The 24330-nt window shown below is 56.7% G+C and overlaps 2 protein-coding genes across 2 annotated transcripts; one reads left to right on the top strand and one right to left on the bottom strand.

Moving 5' to 3' along the window:
- Positions 1–3045: 3045 nt before the first annotated feature.
- Positions 3046–14300, bottom strand: HIF1AN (hypoxia inducible factor 1 subunit alpha inhibitor). The gene is made up of 8 exons (XM_029080277.2): positions 14124–14300; positions 11298–11548; positions 8983–9131; positions 8702–8847; positions 7571–7677; positions 6586–6649; positions 5848–5958; positions 3046–4883 (listed from the first exon to the last, which is right to left on the bottom strand). The coding sequence occupies exons 1-8, from the start codon at positions 14283–14285 to the stop codon at positions 4839–4841; spliced, it is 1035 nt and encodes a 344-aa protein (XP_028936110.2). The 5' UTR covers positions 14286–14300; the 3' UTR covers positions 3046–4838.
- A 1943-nt stretch (positions 14301–16243) lies between these two features.
- Positions 16244–22706, top strand: NDUFB8 (NADH:ubiquinone oxidoreductase subunit B8). Its single transcript, XM_029081529.1, has 5 exons — positions 16244–16352; positions 18371–18497; positions 19400–19499; positions 20583–20738; positions 22488–22706. The coding sequence occupies exons 1-5, from the start codon at positions 16262–16264 to the stop codon at positions 22578–22580; spliced, it is 567 nt and encodes a 188-aa protein (XP_028937362.1). The 5' UTR covers positions 16244–16261; the 3' UTR covers positions 22581–22706.
- Positions 22707–24330: the final 1624 nt, after the last annotated feature.

The raw sequence follows: 24330 nt of genomic DNA on the forward strand, positions 1-24330 counted from the left end.
GGAGGCTGAAAAGATGATGGCCCCGGGGGAAGGACTCGACTCAGGGTAGGGCATCGGGCCCAGGGGAAGCCATACCATCCTTTCTGTTGCCGGGTGGGGCGGACCGACTGCGTGTAGAACCCCGGGGCAGGCTGACCCACAGACTAGAAAGAGGACTGGGGCAGGATAGAAATAAGGGGCTGGGGGCAGGGATGGGGCCGGCGGTCTTTAGGGAGTTGGGGGTGCCAGCCCGGAGCCTGCTCCGTTCCTTTTCCCAGAGGTCTCCTTGAGATAGCGTTGGGCAGACGGCCAAGATGAGTGCCTTTGGTCAGCCAGGCCCTGCCCTCTTCCACCATTCCCGTCAGGAGATGCCTCGCTCCACCTCTCCTCTCCCACGGGTATCGCCCGACCCCTTGGGAGCCGGGCATCCCTAGCCGGAGACCACCAAGGCCAACGGCGCGGTCAGGGACTTTGGCCTCTAGAAATAGCGGGGAGGGGAGGAGGAGCGGGGCTGCCCGTCCTGCCTCAGAAGCTTAGTACAGCGCTCTGCGGTCAATCTATCGGGCGGATTTATTGAGGGTTGTGTTCAGTGCACCGTACCAAGCGCTTGGGAGAGTACAATATAGCCGGGTTGATAGCTCGGGAGAGCACAACACACAGGGCGTAGTGGATAAAGCGCGGGCCTGACAGTCAGAGGTTGTGGGTTCTAATTCCGACTCCTCCACTTTGCTGCTCTGGGCCTCAGTTACTCTCCTCAATCCCCATTTTACAGAGACTTTGAGAACCGTGTGGGGCAGGGCCGACTGTCTTGTATCCACCCCGGCGATTAGTACAGCGCCTGCCACACAGTAAGCGCTTAGATATTATAAGCGTGTAGTACAGTGCTCGGCTCACTGTAAGGGCTCAATAAATACGATTGAACGAATAGCGGGCACGTCCCCTGCCCATAATGTGCTTACCCAGATGGCATTAGCGTCTCCTTCCTGGGAGGAGGGGTTTCTCCAGGGGGGCGGTTAGTTTAGGGAACTTCCCGCCCGAAGCCCCTCTCGGTGGTTCTCCTGACCAGAAAAGGGAGCACCGTGGAGTCCAGGCAGAGTAAAGGCGGCCGGGAGCACCGGAGCAATGGAGCCGCGGCCCTGGCCCCGGCCGCCCCGCGGGGAGGATCCCTCTCCTCTCACTCTCCTAACAAAGATTCAGATTAATGATCGCTCATTCCTAATTGTCAAATTTCTTTTCCTTCATCCTGTGTCTAATCACCAGTGACAGAAACCATTACGCAAATGAGAGCAGACGACTTCCCCCAACTGTTCGCGTCGGTAAAAACCTTGTAATTTAGAGCTCTGATTTGTAGAGGAAAGCTGCCTTTCCCCAAGGCGTCCGGGGCATCTGTTCCACTTACACTCCGAGAGCAGCCACTTCCGCTCCCCTCCCCCGCCCCCCACACCACCATTAATCCTCGGCTCCCAACAAATATTTGACTTTGCAAAGCAGTAATTAGAATTTACTTTGCATGCGGGTATCCAGGCATCCGGGGGTGGGGGGTGGAGGAGGAAGACGATGAGGAAGACGAGGGACTGGGCCTCCTCCCGGGGTGACCATCGATATAACACGAGGGCTTCGACCGCCCCATCGCCACTAGCCCAGTAGGCCTGCCCTACTCCGGCTGATCGCTCACTTCGGGTCCCTAAAGTGACCTGGGTGGTCCCGCTGTCCATAAAGCGAGAGGAAGCAGTACGGGCTGGTGGATAGAGCGTAGGCCTGGGGATCGGAAGGACCTGGGTTCCGATTCCGGCTCCGCCACTTTGCCGTGTGACCTCGGGCCGGTCGTTTGGCTTCACTGTGCCTGTTCCCTAATCTGTAAAACGGAAAGACCGTGAGCCCCACGGGGGACAGGGACTGTGTCCAACCCGATTAGCTTGTATCAACCTCAGGGCTTGGTACGGCGCCTGGCACATACACATCTCGGCCCCCAGCGGGTGAAGCCTTTCCTACTGCCCGACCTGTAGGTAGCCCCGGCCCAGCCCCGTGACCAGAGGTGGAGCGACAGGGCGGGGGGACGGGCAGCTGCTCTCCCCTTTTCCGGAACCCCCTAACCTGTGCGGTCACGGTCAGGGGAGAGCGGGAGTTGGGCCATCTCCCTTGGGTTCTTCATCTCGAGGTCTTGGCCGTGGTGGGCGCCGGCTGCACCCTGAGGCTTGGAGCGGTGGGGGGCCGGCGAGGAGGGACGCCGGACGCCAAGTTCTGCCCGGGGAGGGGTCTGAGCAGCCACGGCGGATCGGGACAGTGACAGGTGACATCTCCCGCCAGCCGGATGGCTCGACTGCGCCCCGGACATTTCTCTCCCTCACGGAGGGACTCTCACACAGGGAGGAGACCGCAGTCTGGCCGCAAGTCCAGAGTTGAACCCAGGGGGTTGAAGAGTGCCCTCCTCTTCCACACCGCTGCTCAGGACAGTGGCAGGTTCACGCCTTCTCACACTCAAGCACGTAAACACGATGCTCAAATGTTCTCATTTCACCAAAGGAGTCCTCGGCCTCCTAGACAGTTCTAAAAGCTGGATACAGACACACACATACACACTCTCTCCCACCCCCCACCTCCATACCCAAGCAGCAGCCCTCTGGCCAACTGGACCCGCTGCCTCCCGGGCCCCAGACCCTGCCTCGGCCCCTCAGCTTCAGGACAAGCCTGTTCCCAACCCGAGGGGCCATTTCTGGGGGTGGGGAAGGCTGAAGGAACCTTAGAGTCTTTGTGGGTTTTCTGCCACACAATCGTATCTATCGAGCGCTTACCACGTGCACTGCACTAAACACTCGGGGGGAGTACAACGCAACAATAAGCAGACCGTAAGCTCCTCAGGGCGCAGGGATCGCATCTATCAGAGTGCTTAGTACAGTGCTCGGCAGGCAGTAAGCGCCCCAGATATATCACTGACGGACTCCTCTCCCTCTGAACCTGTTGCTCCTGCCCCATCCGGCCCCCGCTTCCCAGCACAGGCCCAGGCTCCCCGCTCGGGGGGGGGGGGGGGGGGGGGGGGGGAACAGGACAAGACCGCCCGCACTCACGGTGGTTTCCAACGATGGTTGTATTGAAAGACCTAGGCTTCAGAGAGTACCGTGTCCTTCACGCTGAATCTTTCACGCGCGCCGGGAAGACCACAGTTTCCCGACATCGCGGTGGGGGTATTGAAAGCACAGGGATTTACAAAACGATCGACCTCCCCCCACCCCCGACAACAGTCCATCAGTGCATCGTAAAATGAAAGAGTTCCTAATGCGGAGATCGCTGCTCGGGCATTAGAGATTTAGAGAGTTAAAACCTTTGGCAAAAAAAACAAACCGGCTCCACGAGTCCCTCCACCGACCCTCCCGTGTCTGCCGTCCTCCTGCCCGCCCGGCACCCCTGGACCGCTCTTTAGACAGGGGGGAGTCTGGCGGTCCCGGCCCTCCTTTCTCCCCGTCCCGCCGGGTTAGAACCTAGACGGGCGGGGAGGGATGAGCCTCCTCACTGCTGCGGGGCCAACTTGGCTTGACAAGTGTTTTTCTGAGGTCCTAGTGTCTGCTCGTACAGGCCCCGGCCCCCGCCCGGCTCAGCCTCACCCTCTTCCTCCTCCTCCCGACCAGTGGGCTATTTTGTGTGACTCCAGACACATTTGGCCCCCCTCTTCCCCGGGCGGTCCCCTGGGTGGGTTCGGGCCACAGGCCCTGCCTCGGTTTCTTTCCACCCAAGGTGCGGGGGCCGTCCGAATGGGGGAAGTGAGCCGGTTCCCCCGACGAGCCACAGAAGCGTCGGGTGGACACCAAGAAGGCTTGAGGAAGGAGCTCTGGGTAGACTCCTGGGGGTTCAGAGGGTACGCCTGCTGCCCCCGTGGCGGGGTCCGCTCAGGCAACCTTGGGCCGACTGAGGCACAAGAGGGTAAACTCCAAAAGGAAAAAAGCCCCCTCCCCGGAGCTAAGCAGCCGTGCAGAGGGAAAGCCTCAAAACGTCCGGCAAGTGTTGACTGGCCGGAGGAGAGCCTGGCCACGGGACAGATACACACAGGGATAAACACACGTGCACACTCACACTCACACATATGTACAATTCCTACAGAAATCACTGCTTGGGCACTTCCTAGGGGTTCGGTCGCATCCCTTGCCGGCGAGGAGAGTCACGGCGGGCGTCTGTGCTTTGGAACTCCAGTTATCCCACGGTCCCCGGGGGACCGCTCCCAGAGTTCACCTCCTCCTCCCGGCGCCGGCAGACGTCTTGCCGGTGGCCATGCCGGCGGCCCGTCACCTGACCACGACGGGGAGCTGGGGAGGGGGCGGGGGTGGAGGGACCGTGTCGCCGGATACCGGGCCCGGGGAGCACGGAGGCCGCCGGGTGCTCTCGGGTGCCTCGGTGACGCAAAAGGCCGAGGGGGCGCCCGGCAGCCCGGGGGGCGGCCCGGTCCAGCTGCGGGGGGCGGATGACGTCCAGCTCTGGCCTGAGGGCGGGGGGCCTGGCGACCTCGGGCGGCCCCGTGCGGGCTGCCATTCCAACACTCCGAGGGAGCGCGCCGCTGGCCCCGGGCGAGGGGGAGCGGCGGGGCGGCCGCGAGCCCGAGGGGTTGAGAGGGGACGCCGGGGGCTCCGAACCAAGAACTCCGGGGCGGAGACCGGAGGGGAGGCTGGGGAGAAGTCACTGGGGGGAGGGAGGGCAGAGGGAGCGGCTACCCACTCTCCGCCCGCTTCCACGCACCGCTTCACCCTGCGCCGCTGACAGGGCCGGGACCCCCCGAGTTAAGTGCCGCGTGCGATAGTAGCGCTCGGGAGCTTCCGGTCTGCGTCGACGAAGCAGCGTGGACGGCGGTCGCCCGGGAGGCCGCCGCGGGCTGACTAGTCGTATCGGCCCTTAATCATCGTGTTCAACAAGGGGCCCACCTGTGTGGAGACACCCGCGGTCGGTCACCACCCACCCGCCGGCCCCGCGCGGAGCCGAGAGCGGGGGATGCCCACGCCAGGAAGAAACCCGCTCCTCCTTCCGACCCAGGTGCTAGTCGAGTGGGGATCTGGGGACCCTGAAGCTCGCGCCCCCGTCCCACCTCCCTACCGTCTGCCAGCTGGGGGCTCTCGTTGGGGAGTGGCTTTCGACTGTTCTTCCTCCTGGAGTCCCCGTGGGACTCGTTCTTTCTCGTCACCTCCCATCCCCTAACGCTCACCTCGGGGCCGTCCAACGGATGCCCCGCTCCTGCCAAGAGACCAGAAGAGGTCTACGCCCGAGTAAAGCCGTGTGGGTGCCCCCGTCTGCACGGTCAACGTGACACCATGCACCCTGCCCGTAGCATTCTGAAGACGCGAATCGTCTTCCGGTCTCTGCTAGCCGAAAATGCTGCCTCACATTCACTTACTGAGCCCACGGGCAGCACCTCCGGGAACTGGACTCCGAGGAGAGACGCTTCGCACCCACAGAGCTATCGCTCTGACCAACTCTAAGGGGTGTGAGACGCTCCCCGGGTCCCCTCACCAGAGTCTCAGGAAAGAGGTGGGAGGGGATGGGGGACGCGGGAGGAGGCCTGCCCTGGCCTACAAGTGTTACGTATGTGCACGTGTGAGACGTGCTTTACAGCCCTCTCCGTTTATGGGAGAATTCAATCAGGGCCCACCCAGACTGGCACACGAGTACCCCCCGGGACCCTCAGTGGCAGCCGAGAATGAATTCCGTCGATCCAGCTGGTAGAGGACGGATCTCGCTAGCAGAGCCGGGTTTTTTTTTTGAACGGGGCCACCGCCTCTGAGGGGTAAAAAGGACCCCACCTCTAGGACCCACTTCATGAGGGGCCCAAGCCCGGGGCTTCCCCCAAGGAAAGCCGCTCAGGCCACCTGCAGCCCCTGGGGCCGGATGTACCTCTTGTGGATTTCCCAGCGCCTCGCCTAGCATCTTCTCAATGTTCCTCATTATTGCCACTTTCTGATGAGCCTTGAGGGGGTATTCAATTCTCTTAGGGGTGGGAGCGCCCTGAAAAGGAAAGAGCCACTGGTTAAGCGACCGGACCAGCCCTCCGGATCACTTCACGATCCCAGACCCGACGGGAGGCCGAATGCGCGGCACCCAGAGAACTGACCCCCGGTGGATCCGCTCTCCCCAGAGAGCTCTCCCGGTCTCTGGGAGGCACGTGATTAAACAGAGAGGCCTTGCTTTCTCGAGGGGGGCCCTAGGTGGGCCTGGGCAGCTCACACTGAAAACACGAAGCTTCTCCTCTACCTCGGTTATTACTGGCCGAGACGACCTCCGCAACGGGGCCCACGCGTGACTCTGAGGGGGCAGAACCTTCGGGTCCAGAGGCGACACTGATGACGGCGAGTGTGCGAATCTGCCATCTTTAGAGATGGTCTGGCAGCCAACCATCTCTCTCCCATGCCCGCAGAAACATCATCCTCCGGGCGGTGCCTCTCTCGCTCATTGACAGAACCCGACGCTACTTCTAGTCCCGTCTCTCGGCCTGACCTACCATAACCTCTACCCTCCGAGCAGCTGCGAGACCCCCCCGGACCGCCTGAGGCTAATGACACCCCTCCGACGACCCTGGAAGACGGTGGTCCCGGAGCAGGGGAGAGCGGTTGGGGGGGAAGAGACGGCACTCACCTTGTACCAGAAGTTCACAGTGATGGTGGTGCCGCCATTCAGCAAAGACTCGATATGGTGCCACCTGCATCGAAAAGACAACCGAGACCCTCGAGCCCAGCTGAGCGGTCAACCGGTGAATCGATCAACGGCATTTACCGGCTTACGGTGCGGAGCGCTGAACTAGGCGGTTGGGAGGGGACGATACGATCAGAGTTGGCAGGCTCGATACCTGCCCCACAAGAGCAAGGAGCCTTTTCAGGAGTAAGAGAGGATGAGAGAGGAGCGACTGCAGGTGAAGGGGTAAACGAGGTCTCTGCCCAGACTTCAGATGCCATAGAGAGACAAGCCTCAAACTGGGCCCAACCCTCCCTGGGACTGGGATCTGGGTGTCAGTTGGCATGATAAGAACTTAACCAAGTCCAAAAGGAAAACTTTCAGGGGAAAAACAAACCTCTCCCTCAAGTCATGATGCCGGAGATTGAAACGCTTGCTGTCCATCGAATGTATTTCATAATGTCACAAGGAATACTGGGCTTGAACAGGTGAGAGTGAGGAGGGAGAAGAAAGAGGAGGACGGGGAGGAGGAAAAGAAGAGGGAGGAGGCGGCGGAGGCTGGAATTAGCAATACTTGTTCTCTTCCTACTGTGAGCCCATGTGGGACAAGAACTGTGTCTGATCAGATTAATTTGCACCCACCTCAGCGCTTAGAAGAGTGCTTGCCACTTTCTAAGTGTTTAACAGATACAGAATACCATAATCGTCATCGTCAACAACGGTCGAGCTTTTATTAGACACAGAGCACCGTACTAAACACCTGGGAGAGTTCGATACAAGAGCTGGCAGACCTGTTCCCCGACCACAACGAGCTTAAATGAGTACGATGGAGAGGTCGCCTTCAAACCCGAACGTACAGCCCTGGGCCATGCCGGCTCTCGGCCTTCGGTGGTAAGTCCTCCCCCGACCCCTCCCTGGGGGCCAGGCTCATCCATCGCCCCTTCCTTACCAGTACATGGGGATGTAGAGGACGTCTCCGGGGCCGACCACCGTCTCGTAACCAACCACGTTCTGGAAGTTGGGGAACCTCTCGTAGTCGGGATTGTCAAAGTCCACCTGGCAAACAGGGAGGGGGGAATCTTGAAATCCAGAACTCCGGACGGCCTGGGGCTGCCGGGTTTGCTCAGGAGGACCCCGGCGCTCAGCTGCGGGGCCCGAGCCGGCAGGGAGGAAGAGTAGGGCAGAAAACATGCACGGACCCCGCCCCCGGCCCACCAACGGAGTAAACTTCGTGGGGCCCCGTGGCACAGCTTACCTCACCCCGGGCATCAACTGGAGGCCGCTGGCTCCCCAAAGCGTGAAAAACTCGCTTTGTGTGCGAGGAGTTGGACTCCGGAAGGCAGCTGCCTCCGGTGAACGAAACGTGTCCCCCAGACCCCTCACCCCGCACACCAGGGCCCCCCAAGGCATCGGGAGCGGCATCCACACCGAGGGGTCCGGCTTCAGTCCACGGGTCACGAACCAACCCTTCCAACCAGGTAGCCCAGCTTTGAACATTCATTTCCCCAAGCCCACCGGTCCCCACCCCGAAGCTTATCAGAATGCAGGCCGACTATGAACTTCGACTCGAAACGGAGAATCCCTTTTCCCCTACACCGTGACTTCTTTTCTCTCAGACTTATGTTCGTGATCACGGAAGGCAGCAGCGCAAGCCAGCTGGGAAAGAGGAGGGAAGAGAAGCAGTGTGGCCTAGTGAACAGAACACAGGCCCGGGAATCGGAAGGACCTGGGTTCTAGTCCCAGCTCTGCCACCTGTCTGCCGTGTGACCTGGGGCAAGTCACTTCCCTTCTCTGGGCCTCAGTTATCTCAGCTGTAAAACGGATTAAGACTCTGAACCCCATGTGGGACACGGACTGTGTCCAACCTGATTACCTTATATCTACACCACGGCTTAGAACAGTGCCTGGCACACAGTAAGCGCTAAACGAATACCATTTAAAACGAAAAAAAAAGAAGCGCTACGGGCTGAAACCCAAAAACCCTTCGGAGAGAAAGAAGGCCAGACACAGGCCACCCTCTCCTCAGAGGGCCCGTCCCGCTGTCGGTCGGTCGGGCAGCCGGGCGGGGTCCTGCCCTCACCTGGCTCTGCCGGTCACAGGGGTGGTGCACGGGATACGGGTAGAGGCACTCAAACTGGTCTGGAGGAAATAAGATGCAGCGTTTGTGGCCCTTGATCTGAGCAAAGAAGTTCTGTTGCTCATCGTAGTGAGCCGGGGTCACATTCCCTGCACCGGAGAGAGAGAAAGAGAGAGAGAGTGAGCGAAAGGACGACATCCCGGCCCGGAACTCCACCTGGTGCTGGCGGAGGCCGGCACCCCCGGCCCCTCCCCTCTCCCGTGAGATTCTGGCCGGGGACTTACCTTCCATGCCGATAAGCAGCAGGTTGGAGGTCAACTGCCCCCAGCCACGCTTCCCCTGCTGCTTATTAATCCAGTTCCAGTTAAAGCCCAAGAAGTCCACCACAATCTTCCTCCCCACCGTGTCATTGAGGGTCTGCTGCAGATACAACCTGCGTTCCCCAAGGAGAGAGCAACGTCAGCGAGCCGCGGCCCTCTCCGCCCACGCTCACGCTGCGGCCCCCAACGGCCCCGCCTCGCCTCTCTCGGTACCACCAGAGAGAGAGGAAGGGCACGCCCCTTCCTTCCAGAGCTCCACACCTCCCTCTGGAAAGGAACCCCCGGCGGGCCCCCGCCCCCACCCCGATTCCCCGCCTAGGGCTATTAAGCCCACTACGGTCCTGGCCATCGCTGACAGGTGAAGTCGCGAGTCACCGCCCTGAAAGGATACGAGTGGAATGGCGGCAGGCTGGGCTCCTTTGGAGAGGCCTCAGAGGGCGAGAGAGGCGAGCGTGATGACGACCTCTTGGAGCTCCTCTCTCTCACGGGTTAACCGGACCACCATCACTCTCCAGTTTGCCCCCTTTACCCAACTGGGACTCCCAATGGTTGGGTTCATCAAATCAATCGACTGATGCAAAATCCTGAGAGCTTACAGAGTCTCCAATTATGACTGTTATCACTTATTAAATGCTCATGCTGTGCAAAGCGCTGTGCTAGGCACTGGGGTGGGGTTTTAGTTGGAACTCCATTCAGACCCGTTCCCTGAGGCACCAGGGGCTCAGAGTTTAAGGGGGAGGAGAGGAACACACGACGCAATTCAAACCTGGTTGGATCACCCCAAGATACAGACCCAGATTTGACCGTTCGAGACTTCTGAGTGGAAAACCTGCGAGGAGGCCGATCGACGGCGGCGGGGGCCGCCCGTGGAGGCTCGACCGCTCTAGGCGGCAGCGGGCGGTCCTGGACGAGAAATCTCCGAGGCCGGTCTCAGCTTTGGGGGGGCGGGAGGAGGGAGCGGCGCCCGGGGAATGGGGAGCCGGCTCCCGGTGTTCGGAGGCAACAGGGAGGCCCCGCGGACCCCACGATGGGGGAGCTCTAGCCGTCCCCCTCCTTCCTGTTCCTCCCACCTGCTCTGGCCTACCAAACTTGCCCCTGCCTTATACAATGGACTTTTTGGCCTCTGTGCTCCTGCATGGACCATTCCCTTCCTCTGGAAAGAGGTCCCCCTGTCCCACCCGTCACTAACCCCTCAAAAAGTTGGTTTGTGCGTGTCCCTTTTCAAAATTCCTCCAGGAAGACTTTCTGGATTAATCCCAATACAGTCACTCCACCGGCACGTGAGTGGGAGTGCCGGATGGGGACATTCCACTCTGTCACACCATCACACCGCAAACCCCTCGAGGGCAGGGCCCGCAGGACTTCTCCTTGGCGATTCTCCGCGGCCAAGAAGCAGGCCAGAGACACCGGAACGACGCAGCGGCCTAACAAACGACTAAGCGAAGGGAGGACAGAAAGGGCACTATTGTGACCATGTGAAGATGTGGCAAGCCAGGGGTTGAAAACCTCAGCCCCCGAGTGCCTTGCACAGGGCCACGGCGAGGCTACCTGTGGGGAGGGCTGCCAACAGCCAGAGAGCAGAGCCCAAAACACGGTCAGGGAGCTGGAATATGCCTCACTTACGGGGCCCATGATCAAACCCCTGGCCCACTCCCCGTCTGAGGAGATTCCGGCTCTCCTGACCATTTCTCCACCCATGAGAAGCAACGGGGGTCTAGTGGAAAGGGCCCAGGCCTGGGAGTTTGAGGACCTGGGTTCTAATCCGGTTCCGTCACCTGCCTGCCGTGTTGCCTTGGGCAAGTCATTTCACTTCTCTGGGCCTCGCTTTCCTCATCTGTGACATGGGGATTCGACACCTGTTGTCCCTTTGGCTGAGACCCTGAGCCCCGGGTGGGACAGGGACTGCGCCCAATCTGACGGTCTCGTATCTACCCCAGCACTTGGTACAGTGCCTGGCACATAGTAAGCGCTTAACAAATACAATTACTGTTGCGTTCCTCATTTCCTCCACCGCACCATCCCCCAAATCTTCCCCATTAATTCCCAACGAGCCTGAAACAAAGACACCAGTGCTCCCAGAGCCAGGCTCCTCCTCCCCGCCCGCCCACGGCCCACATTCTTATTCGTTGGGCCAACCAGTTCCCAGGAGCAGGCCCCCAAAGCCCAGACTTTCCGATTTCTCATTCGGCGGCTGTCCGGAGAGAGACCCTCCGGTCTAAACCTGCTTCCGCCCCCGCCCAGCCCGGAAGGACGGACAGAGACGCTTCGGAACCACTGACCTCTCCTCGCTCCCCCGCCTCTCTATGTCCTGCAGCTTCTCCACAAACTCGTGAAACTTCATCTCCTCCCTGTTGCTCCTAGGCTTAAAGTTCTTGAAGTTGGCCATCTTCTTCTCATCGTAGTAGAGGAATTTGTGGGTGCCGGCGCTGTACACGGAGAAGTCGCCGTTGCCGATGTTCTCCTGCAGGTAGTCCAGGTCCCACTTGAGAGCCGGGTACACCAGGTTCGTGTCCGTCAGCACCACAGGTTCCTGGCAGGACGAACAAGGCACCGCATCGGTCGTGGGCCGAATACCACGGACCCCCGGATCCCACTTGGCTTCCCCTCGGCAGGGAGTTGCGGTCACTTCTGCGCTTGGAGGTGGGGGCTCTTTCCAATTTATTGGGAGCGGTCTCTCTCGCTGAATCAGTCGATCCATCCCACTTGGGGCCCACCGTCTTAAGCCCCATTTTATAGATGAGGTAGCTGAGGCCCAGAGGAGTGAAGTGACCGGCCCAGGGTCACACAGCAGACAAGCGGAGTCGGAACTAGAAACCAGGTCCTTCTGACTCCGGAGTCGGTGCTCCATCCACCAGCCCACGCTGCGTCTCACAGCGGCCGTGCCTGCTGCGACCTTGGGCCACGGTTTAATAATAATAACGATGGCATTTGTTAAGCGCTTACTACATGCAAAGCACTGATCTAAGCGCTGGCGAGGATAAAAAGTAATCACTTGTCCCACGTGGGGCTCACAGTCTTCATGCCCATTTTCCAGATGAGGTCGCTGAGGCCCAGAGAAGTGACTTGTCCAAAGTCACCCAGCTGACAAGCGGCGGAGCTGAGATTTGAACCCATGACCTCTGATACTCCAGCTCGGGCTCTTTCCACTGAGCCCCGCTGCTTAGTCCATTGCTCTGCACATAGTAAGCGCTCAGTCAATACGATTGAATGAGCGAATGAGGGGCCTGATACCTAGAAGCGGTATGAGCCCCGGCTTGGGAGTCAGAGGTCATGGGTTCAAATCCTGGCTCCGCCGCTTGCCAGCTGGGTGACCTTGGGCAAGTCACTTAACTTCTCTGTGCTTCAGTTCCCTCATCTGTCAAATGGGGATGAAGACTGTGAGCCTCATGTGGGGCAACCTGATGACCCTGTATCTCCCCCAGCGCTTAGGACAGTGCTCTGCACATAGTAAGTGCTTCACAAATACCGTTATTATTCTCTGGGCCTCAGTTCCCTCATCTGCCAAATGGGGATGAAAACCGGGAGCCCCCCGTGGAATAACCTGATCACCCTCTATCCCCCCCAGTGCTTAGAACAGTGCTGGGCACATAATAAGGACTTCACAAATACCATCATTAATCCTGGCTCCGCCACCTGTCGGCTGGGTGACTTTGGGCCAGTCACTTGACTTCTCTGTGCCTCAGTCCCCTCATCTGTTAAATGGGGATGAAGACTGGGAGCCCCACGGGGGACAACCGGTTCACCCTCTAACCCCCCCCCAGCGCTTAGAACAGTGCTTGGCACATAGTAAGTGCTTCACAAATACCATCATTAATCCTGGCTGGGGGACCTTGGGCCAGTCACTTGACTTCTCTGGGCCTCAGTCCCCTCCCGTGCCAAGATTAGACCGTAAGCCCGTCATAGGGCAGGGACTGTCTCTACCTGTTACCCATTTGTCCATTCCAAGCGCTGAGTCCAGTGCTCTGCACACAGTCAGCGCTCAATCAATACGATTGAAGGAATGAAATGGGGATGAAGACCGTGGGCCCCACGGGGGACCGCCCTCTGACCCTCTGTGCCCCCCAGCGCTTGGAACAGTGCTTGGCACAGACTAAGCGCTTAACAAATGCCTCCATTATAATTCCCCCCGGCGCTCAGAGCAGCGGTTGGGGCATGGTAAGCGCTTAATACTATTATGTAGGACTGTGATTTATGGTGATGAGATGAATACTACTTCTCTGGACCTCAGTTATCTCATCTGTAAAATGGGGACGAAAACTGGGAGGCCTCCCGTGGGACCACCTGATGACCCTGGATCTCCCCCAGCGCTCACAACAGTGCTCTGCACCAAGTAAGCGCTTAATACTGTCATGTAGGATTGTGATTTATGGTGATGAGAGTAATACTACTTCTCTGGACCTCAGTTATCTCATCTATAAAATGGGGATGAAGACTAGGAGCCTCCCGTGGGACCACCTGATGACCCTGGATCTCCCCCAGCGCTTTGAACAGTGCTCTGCACATCGTAAGCGCCTAATACTATTATTATGTAGGACTGTGATTTATGGTGTTGAGATGAATACTACTTCTCTGGGCCTCGGTTATCTCATCTGTAAAATGGGGAGGAAGACTGGGACCACCTGATGACCCTGGATCTCCTCCAGCGCTTAGAACAGGGCTCTGCACATCGTAAGGGCTTAATACTATTATTATGTAGGATTGTGATTTATAGTGATGAGAATAATACTGCTTCTCTGGGCCTCAGTTATCTCATCTGTAAAATGGGGATGAAGACTGAGAGCCTCCCGTGGGACCACCTGATGACCCTGGATCTCCCCCAGCGCTTAGAACTGTGCTTTGCACCAACTAAGCGCTTAATACTATTATGTAGGATTGTGATTTATGGTGATGAGATGACTACAACTTCTCTGGACCTCGGTTATCTCATCTGTAAAATGGGGAAGAAGACTGGGACCACCTGATGACCCTGGATCTCCCCCAGCGCTTAGAACAGGGCTCTGCACATTGTAAGCGCTTAACAAATACCAACATTATTACGATTATTTGTGATTTATGGGGATGGGGGGGGCCCCCTCCCCCCTCCGGGTCCGGCCCCTCCCCCCCACCTCGTTCTCGATGAGCTCTTCGGCGCGGGGGTCTCCCTGGCTGAGCCTCGGGATGGGCCGCGTGGGGAAGCCGTAGCTGCGGAGCTGGGACTCGTCCCAGGCCGGGCTCGGGGCGTCGACCTCCTCCCCGGGCCCTGACGAGGACGACGACGACGCCGCCATCGTCGCAGCCGCCGCCGCCGCCTCCTCCTCCGCCGCAGCCGCCGGGCCCCACCGGAAGCGGAAACCCCGCCCTCCCGGAACCATCGAGGCGACCGGAGAGAGCGACCCGCCGCCGCCGCCGCCGGCGAAGCAGCGCCCCCTCGTGGGCTCCAGGGGCAACCCCTGGAGGCGGGAGGCCAAGGACGACGGCGGGGCCCCCAGCGCTCGGTCATTCATTCGACTGGAATAATAATAGTAATAATAATAATCATGTTGGTATTTGTTAAGCGCTTACTATGTGCCGAGCACTGTTCTAAGCGCTGGGGTAGACACAGGGGGAACAGGTTGTCCCACAGTCTGCATCCCCATTTTACAGATGAGGGAACTGAGGCACCCAGAAGTTAAGTGACTTGCCCAAAGTCACACAGCTGACAAGTGGCCGAGCCGGGATTCGAACCCATGACCTCTGACTCCAAAGCCCGTGCTCTTTCCACTGAGCCACGCTGCTTCTAATAATAATAATAGTAATAATGATGGCATTTCCTAAGCCCTTATTCACTCCTTCAATTAAGAGCCCGGGCTTGGGAATCATGGGTCACGGGTTCGAATACCACTTGCCAGCTGGGTGACTGTGGGCAAGTCACTTCACTTCCCTGTGCCTCAGTTCCCTCATCTGGAAAATGGGGATTAACTGTGGGCCTCATATGGGACAACCTGATGACCCTAGTAATAATAATAATAATGTTGGTATTTGTTAAGCGCTTACTATGTGCAGAGCGCTGTTCTAAGCGCTGGGGGACACACAGGGGAATCAGGTTGTCCCATGTGAGGCTCCCGGTCTTCATCCCCATTTTACAGATGAGGGAACTGAGGCACAGAGAAGTGAAGTGAGAAGCAGCGTGGCTCAGTGGAAAGAGCACGGGCTTGGGAGTCAGAGGTCATGGGTTCATATCCCAGATCTGCCACTTGGCAGCTGTGTGACTGTGGGCAAGTCACTTAATTTCTCTGTGCCTCAGTTCCCTCATCTGTAAAATGGGGATTAAGACTGTGAGCCCCACGTGGGACAACCTGATTCCCCTATGTCTACCCCAGCGCTTAGAACAGTGCTCGGCACATAGTAAGCGCTCAACAAATACCAACATTATTATTATTAAGTGTCTTGCCCACAGTCACACAGCTAAGTGGCAGAGGCGGGATTCGAATCCATGACCTCTGATTCCCAAGCCCGGACTCTTTACACAGCCACGCTGCTTGCATCTTTCCCAGCACTTAAAACAGTGCTCTGCACCTAGTAAGCGCTTAACAAATACCAACATAATTATCATTATTATTATTATGATTACTGTGAGCCCCACCTGGGACAGGAACTGTGTCCAACCCGATTTGCCTATATCCACCGCAGCGCTTAGTACAGTGCCTTGCCCATAGTTAGGCGCTTAACAAATACCATCATTATTATTATTATAGAGAAGCAACGTGGCTTAGTGGAAAGAGCGTGGGCTTGGGAGTCAGAGGTCATGGGTTCGAATCCCTGCTCTGCCACTTGTCAGCTGTGTGACCGTGGGCGAGTCACTTAACTTCTCTGGAGTCAGGGCTCATGAGTTCGAATCCCAGCTCTGCCACTTGTCAGCTGTGTGACTGTGGGCAAGTCACTTAACTTCTCGGGGCCTCAGTTCCCTCATCTGTCAAATGGGGATGAAACCTGGGAGCCCCACGTGGGACCACCTGATTCCCCTGGGTCTCCCCCAGCGCTTAGAACAGTGCTCGGCACATAGTAAGCGCTTGACAAATACCAACATTATTAAACACCAACATCATTATTATCAATTACGAGTGACTGAACGGGACGGCGGCGTTATCGCCGCCCGCGGCCCTCGACCAATCAGCGGCGCCGGCGCCGCCCGCCTTCGGGCCTTTTTTGGCCCCGCTGGGCCGCCGTAGGCGCGCGTTTCCGGCCGCTACTGCGCCTGCGCGGACTGCGCGGGAAGAAGGTGAAAATGGCGGCGGCCTTGGGCGGCGGTGGCGGCCTGGTTGTCCGCTGCCTGTGGGGAGCCGCCCGGAGGACCGCGCCGCTGGGCGCCCGGGCGGGTCAGTGAAGGCAGCGCGTCCCGGGGACTGCGACGGGAGGCTCTGCGGGCGCCTGGGGTGATAATAGCAGAGAAGCGGCGTGGCTCAGTGAAGTAATAATGTTGGTATTTGTTAAGCGCTTACTATGTGCCGAGCACTGTTCTAAGCGCTGGGGGAGACCCAGGAGAATCAGGTGGTCCCACGTGGGGCTCCCAGGTTTCATCCCCATTTGACAGATGAGGGAACTGAGGCCCCGAGAAGTGAAGTGATTTGCCCCCAGTCACACAGCTGACAAGTGGCCGAGCCGGGATTTGCACCCATGACCTCTGACTCCAAAGCCCGCGCTCTTTCCACTGAGCCACGCTGCTTCTCAAAGAGCCCGGGCTTGGGAGTCAGAGGTCTTGGGTTCGAATCCCAGCTCTGCCACTTGTCAGCTGGGTGGCTGTGGGCAGGTCACTTCCCTGGGCCTCAGTTCCCTCATCTGTAAAATGGGAATTAACTGTGAGCCTCACGTGGGACAACCTGATGCCCCTGGATCTCCCCCAGCGCTTAGAACAGTGCTCTGCGCATAGTCAGCGCTTAACAAATACCAACGTTATTATTAATAATGGTGATGACGCTGGTATGTGAGAAGCAGCGGGGTTCAGTGGAAAGAGCCCGGGCTTGGGAGTCAGAGGTCATGGGTTCGAATCCCGGCGCTGCCCCTTGTCAGCTGGGTGACTGTGGGTGAGTCACTTCACTTCTCTGGGCCTCAGTGACCTCATCTGTCAAATGGGGATGAAGACTGGGAGCCTCCCGTGGGACGACCTGATGACCCTGTATCTCCCCCAGCGCATAGAACAGTGCTCTGCACATAGTAAGCGCTTAACAAATACCAACATTGTTATTATTAATCTATGCACATAGAGCTCAACAAATACCAATGCTGTTATTAGTCTACCCCAATGCTTAGAACAGTGCTCGGCACATAGTAAGTGCTTAACAGATACCAACATTATTATTATTATTCATCTCCATTTTATTCAGTTGTTTTTATTGAGTGCTGAGTATGTCTTCTTTGGGTCTGTTCCCTCATCTGTAAAATGGGGATTAACTGTGAGCCTCACGTGGGACAACCTGATTACCCTGTGTCTACCCCAGCGCTTAGAACAGTGCTCTGCACATAGTAAGTGCTTAGTAAATACCAACATTATTATGATTATGTGCAGAGCACTGTTCTGAGCCCTTGGAATGGACAATTCGGCAACAGATAGAGACAATCCCTGACCAACAACGGGCTCACGGTCTTGATGGGGGAAACGGACAGCAAAACAGAAGAGATGAGGAAACTAAGGCACAGAGAAGTGAAGTGAGTTGCCCAAGTCACACAGCTGACAGTGGAGCCAGGATTAGAACCCAAAACCCCTAACTCCTAAGCTTGGACTCTTTCCACTGAGTCACAAAGCTTCTCTAAGCACTAAGCAAGGTGAACAGGTTGTCCTACGTGGGGTTTACGGCCTTCATCCCCATTTGGCAGATGAGGGAACAGGCCCAGAGAAGTAAAGCGACTGGCCCAAGGTCACACAGCTGACAAGTGGCAGAGCCGGGATTAGAACCCACGATCTCTGGCTCCCAAGCCCCTGCTCCTTCCCCTAAGCCACGCTGCTCCTCTAGGGTCAAAGCCACGCTCCTCCACTTGCCCAACAGTAATTATGGCATTTGTCAAGCGCATACTATGTGTCAGGCGCTGTATTAAGCGCTGGGGTGGAAACAAGCAAATCGGGTTGGGCCCCGTCCCTGTCTCACGTGGGGCTCAGAGTCTCAATCCCCATTTTACAGATGAGGGAACTGAGGCCCAGAGAAGTGGTTGGGATTTTGTGGGAGAGAGAGAATGAGGAGGGAGGTTGTGCCTTGTGGGAAGTCCAAGAGGTTCCTATCAGGAAGGGGAGCCTAGGGAGTGGGATCGTGTGTTGAATCAACCTGGGGAGCCTAGGAGAGGGAGCCCACCAGGAACAGGGCAGTGGTGGTGGTCTCTGACTTGCCACGTCTCGTGCCTCCAGCCTCAGGAATCACCAAGGACATGCTGCCCGGGCCCTACCCCCGCACCCCTGAGGAGCGGGCGGCCGCCGCCAAGAAGTACAACATGCTGGTGGAGGATTACAAGCCCTATCCAGACGACGGCATGGGGTGAGAGCCCGCCAGACTCCGGGGCGGCCAAGCGGGTCCTCAGGCGGTCCTCAGCCCACTGAGAGACAGGTGGCCCCGCTCCTCTCGTGCTGTGCATTCTGCGTCGGGAAGACCGCCTGGTCTCAGGTCTAACAGAGTGGGAGATCTGCGATCCCATCCCCTGCCCCATGCCTCCTGCCTCGAGATTGCAGGAAGCTAATGCTTAGTGTCGCGCTCCGCACACGGTTAGCACGCGGTACATTCCAGTGATTGATTGAGGTACAGGGCCAGAGTCTAGGAGGGAGAGAGATGGGCAGGAGGTCGGGAGATTGGGGCTCCAGTCTCAGCCCCGGGTACTCAGTTTTGCTCTTTTGTTTTTAATGTGGTGTTTGACGTTTACCGTGTGCCAGACACTGTACTAAGTGTTGAGGTAGATCAGGTAGGATTTCCTCTCGTGGGGCTCACGATGTATGTCCCCATTTTACAGATGAGTTAAATGAGGCACAGAAGTTACGTGATTTGCCCAAGGCACACAGTAGACAAGTTTTGTGCAGAGAAGCAGCATGGGCTAGTGGATAGAGCACGGGCCTAGGAGTCAGGGGGACCTGGGTTCTAATCCCAGCTCTGCCACTTGATTGCTACGTGACCTTGGCCAAGCGACTTCTCTGTGCCTCAGTTACCCCAACTGTGCAATGGGGATGGAGACTCTGAGCCCCATGTGGGACGGGACTGTGTCCAATCTGATAAACTTCTATCTCCCCCGACGGACCCCTCCACTCTGCTAGGTGGGGTATAAAAAGGTCTCGATCCTCGGGCAAGTGGCTTAGACTCTTTGGTCTTCAGTTTCACCCCCTCTAACATCCGGAGACTCGTAAGAGCCGTAACCCCCGGTCAAACCTGACCCGACTGCCGGGGTTTCTCAGGTACGGCGACTACCCCATGCTGCCTAACCGCTCCCAACACGAGAGGGATCCGTGGTATGAATGGGACCACCCGGACCTGAGGCTGAACTGGGGAGAACCGGTGAGCAAACTACTTCCCTCGGGCCCCGCTTCTCCTTGTTTCCCCTCCCTCCCGGGTGTTACGGTGACAGACCAGATCTAATACTTCCGCTGTGCGAGCCTGACCGGACCTCCCCTCCAGGGTAACTGCAGCATTTCCGTCCCAAGGCAAGACAGTTGAGAGGAAGAGACACGTTGTTTCTCTGTGTCTGGAGAGACCTCGGCCCAGTTTCCTCAGCCTCGCCCCTTGACCCCGTGGCGACAGGAGGCTGTGAGACTTGAGGGCGAAGCTGTTTTAGCAGCAGCGCAAAGGGAAAGCCAAACCTCAAGCAGTCAGTCAATCGTATTGAGCGCTTACTTTGTGCAGAGCACTGTACGAAAGCCCTTGGGAGAGTACAGTATAACAGTCATTCATTCAGTTGTATTAAGCACTTACTGTGTGCAGAGAACTGTACTGAGTGTTCGGGAATGTACAATATAACAGATATTCAGCCATTCAGTTGTATTTATTAAGTGCTTACTGTGTGCAGCGCACTGTACTAAGCTGCTTGGGAAAGTAAAATACAACAATAAAGAGTGACAATCCACAACGAGCTCACAGTCCGGCGGTGGGGGGGAAGGACATATTACCTGTCTACAACAAGCTTACCGCCTCGAGGAGGAAACATATTAATATAAATAAAATCACAGACATGTATATAAGTGTTCTGGGGCTGGGAGGAGGGATGAATGAAGGATGCTCCAGAAGGGTGCAGAGTCAGGGTGATGCAGAAGGGAGTTGAAGAAGACGAAAAGAGGGCTTCGCCAGGGAAGGCCTCTTGGAGGAGATGTGCCTTCAGTAAGGCTTTGAAGATGGGGAGAGTAATAGATGTGAGGAAGGAGGGTGTTACAGGCCAGAGGCAGGACGTGGATAAGAGTTTGGCCGTCAGTCTGGCTGTTCGACACATGCAGAAACCCCCGAGGAGAGGCCCTGCCATAGTCTCAGAAACCCTGTTGGGAAACTGCTTGCTCTTCCACCACGTTGGCCTCTTGATCCTCCGGGTTTGCCCGGAGGCTCTCGCTGGACTGCTTGTGGGAGTCAACAGCCTCTCCCCTTCTACCGCAGATGCACTGGGACTTCGATATGTACATCCGGAATCGGGTGGACACGTCCCCTACGGCGATCTCCTGGGACACCATGTGTAGACACCTCTTCGGCTTCATTTTCTTCATGGGCTTCATGTTCTGGGTCGGGGAAAAGTACCCGAGCTACCAGCCTGTGGTGAGTAGAGTATCGGAGCCGGGAGCTCTCGGCTCTTTTAAGCGCCTAATTCCCAACCCGGTTCTCCTGGGAGAGCAGGGGTGGGATAAGTCGCAGAAGGTGGAGCAAGGAGGACCTGGCTTGGCTTTTGGCCTGGCTCAGCGGGTAGCCGCTGTGTATTCACTGCTTCGAGGGAGAGGCCAGATAGCTTTTAGCCCTCCTAAAGCGGCACAGTCATCAGTCCTCATCAGTGGTATTTATTGAGCGCTTGTTGTGTTCATAGCCCTGTATAGATCCGTGCGTAAGTGCTGTGGGGATGAGGTTGGGGCGAGCATCAGATGTCCTCAGGTCACAGATCCGATTGTGAGGGGTGACATGGATGGGGGAGGGAATTGGGGAAAAGAGGGCTTCATTGGGAAGGCCTCTTGGGGTGTGACCTTATGAAGGCTTTGAAGATGGGGAGATTGGTGGTCTGGCATATACGCAAGGGGAGGGAGTTCCAGGCTAGGGATAGGACGTGGGAGAGGGGGCTGCAGCGAGACAGACGAGATTAAGGCATAATCTAGGAGAGCCCCCAAGTCTTGGAGGGGGTGGACAGTTCTGGTCTCCAGCTCCATTATATCCTCTCTGAGACGCACCGACCGGAATTGCCCAGTCTTCCAGGTGTCGGAACTGGCGTGGTGTGATGGTGACAGAACTTTAGTTGTTGTCCACCAAGTCCACTGACACCAGATCGGGGACCACGCCCACTGAAGCTTGAGGAAAATTGGTTCCAAACCAAAGGAAGTGCTTCATAAGCACAACTAGTGCCGGAAGAAAATAATCAGAAGGTACAGAGGGCGTTTGGGAGAGTCGTCGGGAATGGACTACCATAGGGATGTAACGTGGGGCGGGCCGGGAGGGAAAGAGGATGGGTGTCGAGGAAGTCTGCCAACTTGGTTCTTCCAAGCACCCCGTCGGCACTGGCAGCGGAAGCCCATTAGTCTGGACGGCCCATTGGTCTGATCTGGTAATGACATTCTTCTCTTCTTATGCGTGAAGTGTTCTGAAGGGATCTTTCTCTTCAGAGAGCTGTACAGGCAGGGATGAGTCATTAGCTTCTTGATGGATTTGAGATTGGCTGCCCGATGCTACCTGGGCAGGGAGGCGCCGAGTCCTGGCTAAAGCTAGCCCGTCGGGACGTCGACCCCAGCCTTAATGCTGAAGCCACGGGGATCCCCCGCTGGAGTGTGTACACGGGAAGGAACTGAGCACTAATTTTACTCCTGGAGAACAAGAATCACAACCCGAGTCTTCCATTTTTCAGTTCCACAAGCACATCACCCTTTCCTCCTCCCTGTGAGCTCTGATGTCTGACAGCTGTTCATTGGCAAAGCCACCGGCCCCCTGGAGCAAATTCCGGTGGTGTCTCTCCGGCAGATTTCCCCGCTGGTTCTTCTCCACGCCTCATTTGCCAGGCTACTTTAGTGGTGGAGCCATTAGAGTCTGAGCGACTTAAAGGAGATTGAATCTGTCTTTGCCCTGAGAGAGCATGGGATCGATGGATTGCGCCATCTCATTCGGAGGCTTCCGTTCTGTAAGGGGCAACGCATCGCTGGAAGGCGGACAGGGCTTCTCCCCTAACCGGACTGAAGGATGCCCAAAGGCTCGGTCAGTCTGCCTGGGAGCGTGGGGTTTGTTGGCCGTGACTCGGATAAATGGTGCCGCGTCCTTAGTAGCACTTTGGGTATTCTACCTGCTACTATTTCTTATCTGTGTTTTCTTCCCCAGGGCCCAAAGCAGTATCCGTATAACAACCTGTACCTGGAGCGTGGAGGAGATCCATCGAAGGAGCCCGAGCCGGTGAAGCACTACGTCATCTGAGGAGCTTCCGGGGGGGGGCCTCTGTTATTTCCCTGTGCCCCCCTAAACGGCCATCGTCTCTCACTTTGGGCCAGTCCCTTTAATGCCTGTGGGCAGTTTCTCTTTATTAAATATTTAAGAACCTCAGTGCTGTGTATGTTCGTTTTGTGTAGTGACACCACAGTCCCCCCAATCAGGCTCTTCCCTACCTGGGACCCAGCCGGTTTCCTAAATCATCATCATAATCATTGTGGTTTTTGTTAAGCACTTACTATGTGCCAAGTACTGTACTAAGTGCTGACGTAGATTCAAAATAATCAGGTTGGTCAGAGGGCTCACAGTCTAAAAAAAAAACTTAGCTACTCTCTGAATTAGCTATCGGAGCACGGCAAGACTTCAAATACATTAAACTTTGGTGCAAATAAAGTCTTTAAATGTGAGCATAAGACTTGATATAGGAAGGTCTTTGAGCGTAGCAACCTTGTCCTTTATTTTTCTTGCATATTCCTGAGCATTTAGGAAACCCCCTAAGCCCAGTGGTGGGTAGAGAGGGGTATTTTCCCTTCTCCAACTAAGACTTCAAAAAGATTTAAAACAAAAACACTGGGAATGCCCACCCCTCTGCATACAAAGCCTGAGTCCCAAAATCTGCATTAATCTGAATTTAGAACGCCCACTTCCTTGGACAGTGCCTAGAATCTTGATCCCAAGTTGTTTAAACTAGTCTCATCTCTCATGCCGTCGAGCCGTCGACCCGTGGCGACGCCATGGACCCCTCTTTCCCAAAACACTCCGCCTCCGTCTGCAATCGTACTAGTGAAATTTTTTCTCATGGTACTGGTTTGGCAATTACGTACCAGGCACTAAACACGGGTAGAGGCAAGCTAATCGGGTTGGACTCAGTCCCTGTCCCACAAGGAGCTCACAGTCTTAATCCCCATTTTACAGATGAGGTAACTGAGGGACAGAGAAAAGTGGCGAGATGACACAGCGGACAAGCGGCAGAGCTAGGATTAGAACCCAGGTCCTGCTGACTCCCAGGTCGCTGCTCTATCCGCTAGACGGCAGTGCTTCTTTCTCACTAGAAGCAAGTGATGGACGGTTGCTGGAGCAGGTGGGGCCGTAGCCAGACTCCCAAGGATGGAATAGGGTCAGCGGCAACTTGAGTGTCGGAGGTTCATTCATGCAATTCATTCAATAGTATTTATTGAGCGCTTACTATGTGCAGAGCACTGTACTAAGCGCTCGGAATGTACAAATCGGTAAGAGAAACAGTCCCTGCCCTTTGACGGGCTTACAGTCTAAGAGGTTTGGGTCCCACATTTTCTGGGTCTCATAATACACATTCTATAGGTTAGATAGGGAGGGCAGGAGAGTTCGGTCATTGTCCGCGTTCCCTCCCAGCAGCCTTAGGCTTGAAAGAACGACGGGAACGATGTGAACGATGTTTCCTCGGTCAGGGGGATTGCAGAGTGGGGGAGGAGGATGAAATAAATGAACAGGGGATGAAATTCCCGGCCTACGGGGGGTTTTGCAAGGATCAAGGATAAGAAGGATCCAGTGTCCAGTGATGTGGGAAACGGTGGCCTGTGGCTATGTTCCACAATGAAGACCAAAAGGTGGTCTTTTGGGGGCCAGGAGGGCTCTCCCGCTCCTTCCCTTTTCTCTCTCCCCCCTCCTTTTTTCTTTCTCTCCCTCTCCCTTTTCTCCCTCCCTCCCTTGTCTCCCTCTCCCCACCTTTTCTTTCTCTCCTCCCACCTTTCTCTCTTCA

Source organism: Ornithorhynchus anatinus, chromosome 16, assembly GCF_004115215.2.
Source record: "Ornithorhynchus anatinus isolate Pmale09 chromosome 16, mOrnAna1.pri.v4, whole genome shotgun sequence".
Classification (NCBI taxonomy): Eukaryota; Metazoa; Chordata; class Mammalia; order Monotremata; family Ornithorhynchidae; genus Ornithorhynchus; species Ornithorhynchus anatinus.

Bases quoted from the DNA above. Each gene is read 5' to 3' on its own strand.
- HIF1AN (XM_029080277.2), bottom strand. From the start codon at position 14,285: ATGGCGGCGTCGTCGTCGTCCTCGTCAGGGCCCGGGGAGGAGGTCGAC. The intron at 8,848-8,982 runs GTAAGTCCCCGG...TCTCCGGTGCAG, and splicing joins GCTGCTTATCGGCATGGAAG to GGAATGTGACCCCGGCTCAC. The intron at 7,678-8,701 runs GTGAGGGCAGGA...CCTGTTTGCCAG, and splicing joins CCTGTGACCGGCAGAGCCAG to GTGGACTTTGACAATCCCGA.
- NDUFB8 (XM_029081529.1), top strand. From the start codon at position 16,262: ATGGCGGCGGCCTTGGGCGGCGGTGGCGGCCTGGTTGTCCGCTGCCTG. The intron at 16,353-18,370 runs GTCAGTGAAGGC...TCGTGCCTCCAG, and splicing joins GCCGCTGGGCGCCCGGGCGG to CCTCAGGAATCACCAAGGAC. The intron at 18,498-19,399 runs GTGAGAGCCCGC...GGGGTTTCTCAG, and splicing joins TATCCAGACGACGGCATGGG to GTACGGCGACTACCCCATGC.